This window comes from Spea bombifrons, chromosome 11 (assembly GCF_027358695.1).
Source record: "Spea bombifrons isolate aSpeBom1 chromosome 11, aSpeBom1.2.pri, whole genome shotgun sequence".
NCBI lineage: Eukaryota > Metazoa > Chordata > Amphibia > Anura > Pelobatidae > Spea > Spea bombifrons.
Window position 1 is genome coordinate 7,612,755 of NC_071097.1, and position 14,145 is coordinate 7,626,899.

General features: G+C 41.3%; 1 protein-coding gene across 1 annotated transcript; it reads left to right on the forward strand.

Annotated features, from left to right (window-relative positions):
* Positions 1–2,351: 2,351 nt before the first annotated feature.
* On the forward strand, positions 2,352–5,816 carry GDF2 (growth differentiation factor 2). The gene is made up of 2 exons (XM_053450477.1): positions 2,352–3,146; positions 4,912–5,816. The coding sequence occupies exons 1-2, from the start codon at positions 2,831–2,833 to the stop codon at positions 5,814–5,816; spliced, it is 1,221 nt and encodes a 406-aa protein (XP_053306452.1). The 5' UTR covers positions 2,352–2,830.
* The last annotated feature ends 8,329 nt before the right edge of the window (positions 5,817–14,145 follow it).

Sequence of the window (14,145 nt, forward strand, 5' to 3'; positions counted from 1 at the left end):
AGTCTTTTTACGAGTGATGCCAGGGAATAACGAGTTTGAAAATCCCCGGAAACTCATAGGTAGGACATACAATTAAGAATTATGTTTCCTTAGTTTTATGTGAGAAATAAGTTTCCATTATTTTTCTTTGGTGTCATATAATACATACAGTATACAATTGTAAAAACCACAGCCCATGAGTGAGTGAAAAGTGTATGCAATCAAAATTATTCAACTCCCGTTGGAAATCAGGTCAAAATGTACAGACTTTTAGCTTGTTGCAATGAACAAATTAAACAAAAACAGTTGAAATAGCGCAACGTAAATGCTTCAAGTGGTTTCCCCAAATTTAACTGAAAATGCAACTTATAATGACTTCTCCAGTCTCAGAATTATTCAGCTCCTTCATGGGAAGCTTCTTTAGTATTTAGAGCACCGTTTTGCCTGCTTTAAACAAGCTGCATAGCCAATTACCAGCTTGTGGCAGCATTCCTTAAGAATCTTGGCCCATTCCTCAAGAGCAATAGCCTCCAGTTCAGTTATATTTCTTGGGTTTGCATGCTGCAACTGCCTTCTTCAAATTCCACCAGAGATTTTCTATGGGTTCCAAGTCAGGTGACTGTAATGGCCACTGTACAATTCCAGTACTCCAGTACTGTACAAATTTGAGGAATGCTTAGGACCATTGTCCTGTTGGAAGGTCCAATGATACCTGTCACGGAGCTGGATAGTCTGATCGACTTGGAAGACACTGACCCCAGCATAAAACAGCTTCCTGGAGGGCCACCTGCCATAGTGACTCTCAAATCTGTTGCCTCAGTTCCTGGTATTGTTCTGCAGGCAGAGCAGTGGTGTAGCAGGAGAGGATGACCTGCAGCAGCCCCTGGAATTCTGATGCCACATCCATGTCCTCGCCAAGCCGACTAAAGTCTGCCGTCCTAATGGTCAATCCAGGTAGAAAGGAAGTGTCCCTCAGACTAGGGAGCAATCCCACCGCTGCCACCAATGTCACAGAGCTGGATAGTTCAACGGACTACTTCCGCTTGACCAGTGACAAGCCGAGACTCAGTGTAGGGTATAAACAAAATGAAGACTTATTTTTCACACACATGGCTGGATATAGCCAGCAAAGCACACATTAACATAAATCAAGATATTGGGATACAATAGCTAGACAACTGCCCCCTTAATCTGCCTCCCAGAGACAACAGGGTCAGTAAAGGGATTAACAATACAATAGGGTCGCAACCTCCACTATCAACTACTGGCTGAAATCAGTTCCAAGGTTTTGCCGGGGTAAATGTCTGTAGTGGTGGAACTAGGGGGACTGACTTATGATGTATACAACATAGTAGTGCACCATGGGGTGGGTGGCATATGACATTAAACTAAAACAATGGGGGTCACTCCCTGATTGCATATACTGGCAGAGATAATCCCATCAGCAAATGATGAGATGATATACTTCTGGGGGTAGACACAGAAGTCTTTACAAAGCCAGGGCCCATAGTCGGTAGGTAGGAGGCTGGCTCTCAGGCCTCTCCAGTGGCCCAAGTGATGGAAGGTTACGTCACAACACCCAAGCTTCAGCTTCCTCACAGACGATATGACATTTTCTTATAGGATTTTCTGATACTTCAATGAATCCATCTTTCACAAGCTGCAGGTTTCGAGTGCCACTGGATGCAAAGCATCCTTAGAGCATCACCTAGCCACCCCCACGCTTAACTTTAGGCAGAGTGCTCTTTTTCTGCATTCTCTTCATTCTTCTTCCTCCAGATATACAGCTGATCCATCGAGCCGAAAGGTTCCAGTTTTGTTTCATCGTTCCACAAAACATAATCCCAAAAGTCAATTTTGGCTTTATTTTTGTTGAATAAATCATGACACAATGTAATATATCATGTGTTATTATTCATCAGAGGTTGTATTTATCTAATTATTAGACCTGCTAAAGAACAGATTATTGTTATTATTATACTGTATGTCCTAATATGTAAAACCATAGAATTCAAGGAGGGTGTACTTTCATTTTCACCAGACTGTATATGCACAATAAGCACAATGCCAGCAAGGTGTGGCTCATAGGGGTTCGGGAGAACAAACTAAGTGCAAATAGGTGTAGAGAAGACCAAACTAAACCAGATAGCATATGTTCTACCCTTCTTTTGTACTCACAAGCTGTAATGAATACATGATAGAATGCGCCCAGTGGTAGATAATGGTTCAACTTACAATAACACTCAACAATTATAAATATACAATTCTGTTTAGCAGTAGTATCTACATTCAGCAAATTATGCTGCATTATAGTGAACTAGAATCACTACTGCACTTCCTTAAATTATGGAAGTAAAGAGACTATAGCATTGTATACCATAGCTCATATGTGTAAGATATACTAGTACAATACTGCATTCTTATTTTCTGAGACAAGTCTTCCTGTCACTAAAGAATCTAATGGCGTCAATATTCTTCTTTGCCAGAACAACGTTTTGAGAAACTTTGATCTTTATTAGCCAAGAATGTGCTTATTTGCTTAGGAAGACTAAATTTCTAATTAAATAGTGACCCCTTCAGTAGATATGTGCGTGCCCTTCCTCAGAGCCCAGCACAAGCTTACCATGTTTATAGAATCTTCATTAACCGACGACCCTCACCAGATAAGCTACGTTAATACTTGATAAGTAATAGGGAAAATGTTTGTCTGGTTGACATCTGTTGGCCTAGTGGTTTTAAAAGTCAAGGAAAGGCACTTCCTTAACAATTCCAATCAAACACAACCAAAGTGGTTGTGGGAGTCTTGTTAATCTGAGTATATTGTGGACAAGGAACTGCTGAAAAAGATATCATGAGTTCTTTACAAATCTATACTTTCTGTATGCTAATAATTGTCCTGGGAGAATTTACCTACACTAAGCCGCTGGCAGGCTGGAATCATGAGACCTCTCTCAGGCACCGAGGAGATGAAGAAAAAAAAGAGATTCCGAGCTCCTTTACTGAAAGAGATGAAACAATTTCATGGAGTTTGAACTCATCACAGGTCCTTTTCCAAGAGAAAAGCAAGATGAATCACTCGCAGTTTATGATTGATCTGTATAACAGATATGTAACGGATAAAAAGGCAATGCCTATGTCAAATATTGTACGTAGTTTTACAGCTGAAGGTAGGAGAGAACGTTTTTTTAATTTTTATTTTAACTTGGTCTTGCTTATTCCCTTAGCTTATTCCCTTAGCAAAACTCATTTGGCTATGGTTACTAATATTTTTTTGTCAGCTGACCTTAGTGTGGTGTGTGTTCATGTATTGCATGCATCCAAACTAAAACGTAATCTCCTTGTAATACTCTAGTGAAGGTGTTTGTCTATAGCATACAGTGATGGAGCTATAAAAAAAACCCAAAAAACAGATATATGATATATTACTCATGCAATGCAAAAGAAAACAACCAAATCAAGGAAATAGTAAGTGATTTGAAAAACTGAAAAAACTAAAACCGAGACAATTATTTAAAGGGTTATCTTTGTTCAAGATATAAATACATTTAGCATTATAGTATCTCCTATATTCTAATATAGCCAATAAAAGTTTGTCTTACTGAATTACCAAAAATTCAGCATGATAAAATAATTTATATGTCTATATTTATAAACATTTGCTAATTGATAATGTAGCTAGATATTCTCATTTGAAATTAAAAAACAAAAGAAGAACATTTCTTGTGTGTGTTTTTTTACACCAATATAAGCATAGTGACCCTGAGCCCTAAGTCCCAGCAATTTTTACACTTGACAATTTATAAACACGAATCTGTAGTCTCTGAATACCATATATAGCAAAAGAGAAATACAATTTAACTTCTTTTGTCTTAGTAAAAAGTAATGGACATTCAATTTTATTGGACTTTCCATGTTTCCATTGTTGTATTTGTTATGAATGTTTCTATGTTTCTATGAATCAGAATAGATGTTGTGTGACGTACAAGTTAGAGGTAACAAAAAATGACCACCATTCTAGCAGTATATGGATGTTAAATTAAAAAGCAATGTGGTCCCTAATATGCAAATTTCTCAACCAATTAAGGCCATTTTTGTGTTTTGTGTGGGTAGGGGTAGTGGGAGGGCTTTACCAATATGATTTATGTGACACTGCAACATAATGACAGTGACTTTAACTAATGACTTTATGTAAATGCACAAGGCATTTAGAAAAATAATAATGTGTATTATTTATTAACATACTAGCTTTTTTATTTACACACCATTTTAGTGCTATAGAATACTGTGATATACTCATTTTAATACTTAAAAAAGCACTTCTTGCTTGTAGCTTTGTGCTCAGCTGCAACAGTGATCAGAGAGAAAAGAAAAATATAAAAAAAAATAGAAAAATGAATTATTACTGTAAATGATTGACTGTACTTACATCATGTGATAGCCACTGGCCTTAAAGTGCCAGAACCACCTAGCGCCACCCTAGAGAGATCCCTTTCTCTATAAAGGTCAAAAAGGCGTCTCCAAACAAAAAAGGTTAAAAGAGTTAACAATAATAAAACATTCATAACACACGGCTAATATTTTAGCAAATTTAAAAATAGGTGCCAACCCCCCCCCCCAGTGTCGTATGTAAGGGAGCATTTCACTGAACATAAATCAGAGGAGTTATCCATCAGTGGCAAGTTTAAAAAATGTAGGTTTTTTAATCTCTCTTTTTATTTAGCACATTTTCAATACCAAATAATGGTTAACACATATGAAAATGGTATTAAAAAAAAGCCCTGTCTGTCTTTAAAAAAAACAATATATAAATTGTATAGGTAGACTCAGCATAAAAAAGGGGAATGATGATTAAACAATCGATAGGTTGGGAAAACCCTTTGTCATGAAGATGTTAAGATAATTCAATCGACATGTACTGATCTTCTGTTCCAGATGTTCTGTTTTCTTCATCATCAGAGGACCCTATCCAGAGTCATATTTTGCTCTTCAATGTTTCTATCCCACAGCATGAGGAGGTAACACAGGCAGAGCTGAAGATATATGTCTCAAGTCATGACAATTATAATGGGAACATGTTATTATATGACATCCTTCACATGAATCCAGCTAAGAATCTGAAAGATACACATTCCTTCTTACAATCTAAAGAGTTTGAGGGAAGTGAGTGGGTAACAACTGACGTGACCAAGGCAGTGAAGAGATGGGTAAAATCTGAAAATGAAAAAAACAAATTAGAGATTTTCCTGAAGTCAAAACATCTAGTTGAACATTTCGATGACCCTGGCGCATTTGTTGTTACACAAAACCCACCTTTCCTTATAATTTTCTCAGATAACAAATACATCAAAATTAAGGAAGACAAAACAGGTATTAGAGAGATGATATCTTACGAGCAGGCAAGTAGTCTGGAAATGGTTTCCCAAAATTACACTTTGGTCCAGGAAAAAAAAGAAGAAAATGTTGGAGAGATTAAAAAATCCTTAAAGGAAAATAAAAAGAGAATCACGCGTAGCGTGAAATCTAATTACTGCAGAAAATCAAGCCTCATAGTGAATTTTCAAGATATAGGCTGGGATTCATGGATTTTGGGACCCAAGAGCTATGATGCAGGTGAATGCAAAGGGGAGTGCTATTATCCCCTGACAGATAACTTGAAACCTACAAACCATGCCCTTGTGCAGACACTGATGCATCAAAAATATCCCAAAAAGGTCAAAAAAGCTTGTTGTGTACCCACCAGGCTAGAACCAATACAGATCATGTACATAGATGATGGTATACCCACGATAAACCTTAACTATCAGGGAATGAAAGTAGCTGAATGTGGGTGCAGGTAGTACAGCCTGTGTTTCTTTGAAGGTCTTGAGGATGATGGTGGTAGTCACTTACTATATTATAAGACTTCCATCTAAAATTAGCTTTATTAAATGATTCACAACCATCCTGTTACCATGTAAGGCTCTAGAGTTCAACAAAACATGTAAAACAAGACATCTAGATCATCATGAGATTGTTTGATGTTAATGTACACAGGTGGTAGGTTTCCTAAATTATTTGAAATTGCAATTAAATGAAATAGTGGACTATGGAGGAATAGGAAGGTAAAGATGAGTAAAGTTTTAAAGAATGGTGAACTGGATGTAGAGGAGTCACTGTTACAGTTTTGTGTATAAATGCTGAATGAAACATATCATTCATAACCATTTATGACATAAGGAGTATTCAACTGATAATTGGAGGCACATTCTTATTATATAATCTTATAGTATAGGATAATATCTTATATTATATATATACTCACTGGCCACTTTATTAGGTACACCTTGCTACTACCAGGTTGGACCCCCTTTTACCTTCAGAACTGCCTTCATTGTTGTGGCATACTTTCTGCAAGCTGCTGGAAACATTCCTCAGAGACTTTGGTCCACATGGACATGATGGCATCACGCAGTTGCTGCAGATTTGTGGGCAGTTCATCCATGATGTTAATCTCCTGCTCCACCACATCCCAAATGTGCTCTATTGGATTGAGAACTGGTGGCTGTGGAGGCCCTTGGAGTACAGTGAACTCATTGTCATGTTCAAGAAACCAGTTGGAGATGATGTGAGCTTTGTGGCATGGTGCATTATCCTGCTGGAAGTAGCCATCAGAAGATGGGTACACTGTGGTCATAAAGGGACGGACATGGTCAGCAATACTCAGGTAGGCTGTCACATTTAAATGATGCTCAATTGATACTAAGTGGGTCAATAGGTACTAAGGGGGCCAAAGTGTACCAAGAAAATGTACCCCACACCATTACACCACCACCACCAGCCTGAACCGTTGATACAAGGCAGGATGGATCTATGCTTTCATGTTGTTTATGCCAAAAGTCTGACCCTGCCATTTAAATGTCGGAGGTGGAATCGGGACTCATCAGACCAGGCAAGGTTCTTCCAGTCTTCCATTGGTGAGCCTGTGCAAATTGTAGCCTCAGTTTCCTGTTCTTAGTTGACAGGGATGGCACCTGCTGTGGTCTTCTGCTGCTGTACCCAATCTGCTTCAAAGTTTGACATGTTGTGCGTTTAGAGATGGTATTCTGCATACCTTGGTTATAACGAGTGGTTATTTGAGTTACTGTTGCCTTTCTGTCATCTCAAACCAGTCTGCCCATTCTTTTCTGACCTCTGACATCAAGGCATTTTCGTCCACACAACTGCCGTTCACTGGATATTTTCTCTTTTGTTATACCACGCTCAAAGTCACTTAAATCCCCTTTCTTCCCCATTCTGATGCTCAGTTTAAACTTCAGCAAGTTGTCTTGACCACGTCTACATGCCTAAATACATTCAGTTGCTGCCAAGTGATTGGCTGAATAGCTATTTGTGTTAACAAGCAATTAAACAGGTGTCCCTAATAAAGTGGCCTGTGAGTGTATATATACTATATAACCTTAGTGAACTGTTTATACTAATGCTTTTGGGGGTGGTGTATAAAATGTTAACAGAGACAAACAAAAATTGTATTAGTTATACAGAAAAAGGATTCATGGTAGAGGATGACAGAATTCCTGACAAAATTGTTGTCTGTCTTATTTAATATTCTCTCTTTGAACAAAGGTTTGATATAAGCATAAGCAACAGTAGTCGAGAATCCAAAAATACATGGAACAAACAACTACCTTTTAACTTATATTTCAATCAGAAAATTCTGTTGACAAACATAGTTACAGATGAGAAGAACCAGAAACCAGCTGAACGTTTGAAAAAAAATACTTTTTTTGGGGGGGGGGTCAAAAATTGGACATGATTGACCTACATGAATATAGAAAAATTAGAAAGTCCCAGGTGAAAGCATTGAGCAAAAAGAGGCACATGAAGGCACATGAAGGGGGCTGTCAATCAGGGCAGTTATTGACTGTCTGCCCTAGTAGGTGATAGGTGCAGAGAAGATTGGACACTCCTGTTTGGGGGGGGTGGAGGACATCATATATACATAAGCCCACTCTAGAGCATTAATTAAAACTGGCTTTGGGACAGCGTTGCTTCCCTCCCCTTTTTTTCTTATTCAGTTGAAGTTGTTGGGCTGGCATGGAGCAAGGGTTAATCACTTTGAGGTGTGGTTAAACATGTGGTGCACGGGCCCTTGGTCTAAGGGCAGGATACTCCTTGGGCTTGTGCCTTGGGGAATCCGGTGGTGACAAGGGCTGCTGTGCATGGGGCACCAGTGGTGGCAACAGTGTTATGGTTTTACTCCTGTGCCAGCTGGGTCGTGTAGTTAAAGGTTAAATATGTGTTTGGTTAGGAACAATTCAAGGTATTGGCATATAGTAGCCTTTTCAGGATTTATAGTTAACATTTACCAGTTATTTCAAGGCTTGCACGTGTTCCATATGTGGGTCACATGTATTGTCACATTATGTCATGTTTTATCACGTGTTTAAAGTGCTGTATGTTTTAATGGTAATAAACTTATTTTGATATTTGTGTTACGGTGTGGCCACCGTGGCCAAAATTTCCCATAGCTAACTTGAATAAAGAGCAATGTTAAGGAATACTACTGTGAATGTCATCATTTGGGGGAAGGAAGGGTGCTGACAATAATGCTACCTCATCAAGATGCTGATAATAGATAAGGCCAAAAAATGTTAATAAATCGTCATCATAAATTGTATAGTGGCAAGTGTGACATATTTTATAAGTGTAACGCTAAACTAGTGGATAACGCTTGTTATGGGTTTATCATATTGAGACTCTAATCGCCACCTTATGGAACATTTTACTGAAATCTGAATTTAAACATAGACACATAGGATGTAATGATAGCTAAGAGCCTTTTGGTTCATCTAGTCTGGCTGGATTTCCTCAAACCATTTTCAAACCTTAATCAGTACTGGGTCTCATTTTAGATCTAGGACAGCCAAATACAAATACCAATCATGTTTTACTTCCCTTACTATATTGCCCTTCAGCATCTCTACTGGGATGCTGTTCTTATCTACAACCAACCAATCCCATTCCCGGGATCAAAAATACCCTTATTATTACCCCACCCTAAAACATCACTTTTATTAACGTATTTGTTAAAAGGTATAACCAAAAAAGATGTTTAAAAACACCAGTGTCACCAGTCCTACCGTAAAAGGTATATGTTATTGTGACATGAGGGCCTATGCCCACAGTCGTATAACACTAATAGTATCACAACATATATACTGTTGATGGCTGCAGTCCTAACAACAAGAATAATAAAATTATGACCAGTGACACGGGCTTATTAAAAACTCAAACAAATAGCCCCCCTGACATGTTTCGCTCCTCAGAGCTTCATCAGAGGTCTGGGCTAATGGCTTCCAAAATGGAGACTGTTTGGCCTTATATCTCCTTTGTTAATTACATCACGGATTAGGGGAGGGAACAATCATATCCAATGATTACCGATATATTAGATGTGTTGCCAAACCCAGCCAATTGTTTTAAAGGTAACTAAGCATGACATCACCTACATAGTCCAATAAAATTCCATACACATGATGGACAGCGGTTCTCTCCAATTCCCAAAGGTGAACAATCAAAGAAATTGACTGACAGTTATTCTCACCAATCATTGATGTTCCTTGCCGCTCAGAACCACTCCTATTACTGGATCTCCTACCCGTTGTAATTCTTATTACTCACATTACACCCGGTTCACCAATAAAATTCGGTGGGCAGCACAGTGGCTCAGTGCCTTACACCATTATCCTGCAGCACCGGGGTCCAGGGTTCAAATCCCATCAAGGCACCATATCCAAAAACACCAGTGCAAATTCACATCATTTTAGCATATTCGCCATACACAGTTATACACATCACAATTGAATAATTCCCTTCCCAAAGATCCCTATCACAATATAAGTCTCCATAATACAGTCATACCTCCCTATAGAGTAAGTAAATCATTATCAAATAATAAACATTACAAATCATTTCTACGGAACTCCTGTTACGTTTGCACAGGTGTGGAAACCAGGATGCAGGATACAATGGATCAGTCTCTTATCGGACCTAATCCGGTATGAATGCCTCCTAGGCAGGAGCAGTGTTGCTAGCACAGGGCAACACTAGGGATAGTCCAGTACTCAGGCAGAGAATAAACAGGCAATCCGGGTCAGGAGCAGGGAGGTCAACGTGGTCAGTAAGCAAGCCAAGGTCGGTACCGGATATCAGGCAGAGAGTGGTCAGGCAATCCAGGTCAGGAGCAGAGAGGTCAACGTGGTCAGTAAGCAAGCCAAGGTCGGTACCGGGTATCAGGCAGAGAGCGGTCAGGCAATCCGGGTCAGGAGCAGAGAGGTCAACGTGGTCAGTAAGCAAGCCAAGGTCGGTGCCGGGTATCAGGCAGAGAGTGGTCAGGCAATCCGGTCAGGAGCAGAGAGGTCAACGTGGTCAGTAAGCAAGCCAAGGTCGGTACCGGGTATCAGGCAGAGAGTGGTCAGGCAATCCGGGTCAGGAGCAGAGAGGTCAACGTGGTCAAAAGGCAAGCCAAGGTCGGTAACAGGAATCAACATGAATCATCAGATATCAGCACCAGGTAAGCTTACAGCCTAGTTGTAAGAACAACTGAGCACTGAACAGGCATCAGATCCCGCCCCCAACCATGACGACGTCCAATGGACGTTGCTTCTCCTCCACAGGGGTATGGGATCGGAAGGGAGGCGTGTCCGGTAATGCCGTGGGTGTCCTTCACTGTGCGGCGGTTCGTTCTTGTGAACCGCCGCGTATGAGGACACAGTGTTACCGGATCGCCCCGGGAGGGGTAAGTATCGAGTACCCGCCACTCGGGGGTACTCGGGGGATGCACTCCGCACCGGAGCGTGATGCCACGAGCACCCGGGCGACGCGTCCCGGACGGGACCGTGACGCAACGGGTACTCGGGCGACGCGCTCCGTACGGGAGCGTGACGCTGTGAGTCCCCCCGCAACGTACTCCGGCCGGGATTGTGACAACCCCTGGATGGTTTTCCCTATGTACAATTTATCACAGCTACATTTAGCAGCATATACAATTACAATTTATGAATTGTCTAACTTCACAATTCCTGCCATCCACGGGATTCCGAAATGTTTTTACAGTTGGTAGATATTTGCAAAAACTGCAATTCCCACATGAATGTGAGCCAACTAGTTGGGATTTCAGCCACGTTCCTTTCTCTTTTTTATCAGTCATAAAATTACTATTTACAAGCATGTCTTTAAGATAGGGCCTCGTCTGTATGTAATCATTGGTCTATTTCCAATTGGCCTATTACATCTTTTAGGTCTGAATCCATGGTCAGTAATCTCCAGTGCCTCTTGAAAATTATTGACACCTCAGTAGAGTAGCAGTCATAAGTCCCAATGCACCGTATCACTTGTGGGGAACCATTGTCTACATTGTCTTCATGGAGTGCCCGATCCCTGCTGGTATTTCTTGCCCTTCTAAACGCTTTCTTTAAACAGTTGATGGGGTATCCCTTTGCCATGAATCTAGACTTTAAATTCTCACATTCCTTTTGGAAAGTGGATTCCTCAGAGCAATTTCCCCGTGCTCTGAGGTATTGTCCTACAGGTATTCCTCTTTGGAGTGGTTCTGGATGATAACTGGTCCAATGGAGCAGATTATTGGTAGAAGTGTGTTTTCTATAGATGTCAGTCTGTATTTTCAGACCATCATCTATATAAATAGTCATGTCAGGGAAATTGATCTTTCTTGTCTGAAGTTCATGCGTGAACTTCATCCCGATGGTATTATTGTTGAGAATATCAACAAAATCCCAAAAAAGTGCAGGATCCCCATCCCAAAAACATCAAAATGTCATCAATGTACCGCCCCCAAAATAAAACGTGACTAGTGTAAAATAATAAATCCTCATTAAAAACGTGCTTGTGCTCCCACCACCCCAAAAATAAATTAGTATAAGTGGGCGCACATGTGCTCCCCATGGCGGTACCCCTAATCTGGTGATAAAAAGTGGAACCAAACAAGAAAAAATTGTGCGTGAGTACAAACCGTAGTAATGTGAGGACAAAAGAATTCTGTTCCCTAAAAATAATACTTCTAGTGTTCAAATAACTCTTCACTGCTTGAATCCCTAAATTGTGCTGGATATTAGTGTACAAAGATTCTACATCAAGACTTGCCAAAAGTGTGGTGTTAGTGACCGTTATATCGGTCATTTTCTTCACCGTATCTTTGGTATCCTGTAAAAATGAGGGTAAAGTGCTCACAAAAGAAGAAAGAATCTTGTAACATAAATGCTGGCCCCTTGTGTCAGGCTGTTGATAACGTCTTCTCGTCCCATTACGTTACTAAATAATGATATCAAGATTCTTACCAGAATAAGAATTCTACCACATATTCTCTCTGCTACACAGATGGGTTTTATACGGTAAAAATAGTCCAGTTCTAGGCATTCGTAAGGCTCTTACTGCGGTTATGCGCGCTACTACTGCGACCCATAAACACCACTATACGTTACTTAGTCTGGATGCCCATAAAGCCTTTGATTCGATTGCATGGACACACATTGTGAGGATTTTGAAGTTCAGATTATGGGCTCTAATTTTCTTGGATTTTTTAGGAACATTTACTCTAAGCCATGCACTGTGATCTATACTAATGGCGTTAATTCAAGGCCCCCGCTTCTGTCCCCGCTTCTTTTTAATATTGCGTTAGTGTCATGTCCCACGGCGCATTTCGTCACCCGAGTACCCGCTCCTGGCGGGTACTCGGCACTTACCTCGTCCGCCGCCTGTTCGCCGCTGCTGTTCTCCTGAGCACCCCCGCGTAGCGGGCGCTCGCGAAGGCTCCTCCTCTGTGTGTGCTCTTTGTTCGCCGGGAGGGGGGGCACCCTTATCCACTGCCTCCATGGCACTAGTCAGTGCTCGGTTATCGTGTATGCTGATATTATCCAGTTATTCAATTGCTGTCCTGCTACTGTCGTATCCTGCACTACTACCTGGCGTACCTGTACCTTTGTGGGCCTGGTCTACTACACGGTCCTCATTATTCTACCTGGCGTACCTGTCTCTTTGCGGGCCTGGTCTACTAAACGGCGCCCCTTATTCTATCTAGCGTACATGTACATCAGTGGGCCGGATCTACTACATGGTGTTCCTGTTCTCCTTAAAGCCTGGGTGACTAAACAGTGTACTTCTGGACTTTGATCTGCTGTAGCCTTATTATCTAGTGGCTTCAGTCCTGCTTCCTAATAAAGCTGTTTATTTACCGCCATCCTCTGCATACTGGGTTCCTTCGCCGTTACCAACGCTACATAAAAACCGAGTCCTAATGGAACCCGCAGGATTGGCTGAGGCTGTTGCCTCACTCACGCAACAGATGGCTGTCTTTAATCAGTCACTCCAAGAAGTCCAAGCCGGACAAAATCAGATCTGACAGCAGATGCTCTAGAGACAAGGAGTTCCTGCAGTCCATGATGAGCTGCAGGGGGGAACCAACAGGGCACCACCGCCCCTGAACCACCAATACCCCTGCCCGACAAATTCACAGGAGAACGTAAGAAATACATAACTTTCATGACCTTGTGTCAAATCATGTTCAGATTGAAACCAAGGATTTACTCATCAGATTACATCAAAACACCAGTGGCGGAGAGGGACCGTCGCAGGGCTCTTGATTTATGCCTCTATTGTGGTCACAAAGGCCACTATGCAAACGAATGCCACAGCAAGGCAAGAGCATCCAGGGGTAAGCGACCCACCCAGCACCTGTCCTTGCACAGACACTCTGCAGCGCCCCAATCATGTGTCTCTTCCCATTTCGTTACAGTGGAAGGGAGACTCCACCACCCTCTCAGCGATGATTGACTCCGGGGCCAGCAGCAACATACTGGACACCGCACTTGCACGGCTTTTGCATATCTCCATCCGTGACAAGGCAACACCCGTTTCCATTCAGATGGTCGACGGGAGTGCCCTGAAGACCGGACCCATCACCAAAGAGACTGAACCCCTGCACATGTCTATGAAACCCAACCATGCTGAAAATATTGTTTTTGACGTGGTCCCCTCACCCTTATTTCCTGTTATTTTGGGGTTGCCCTGGTTAAGGAAGCACAACCTGGTTGTTAATTGGAGGATGCGGTCTGTCCAGTTTCCACAGAATAAAACTTCTCGTTACCCTAAAACATCCTTGTCCATTAATGT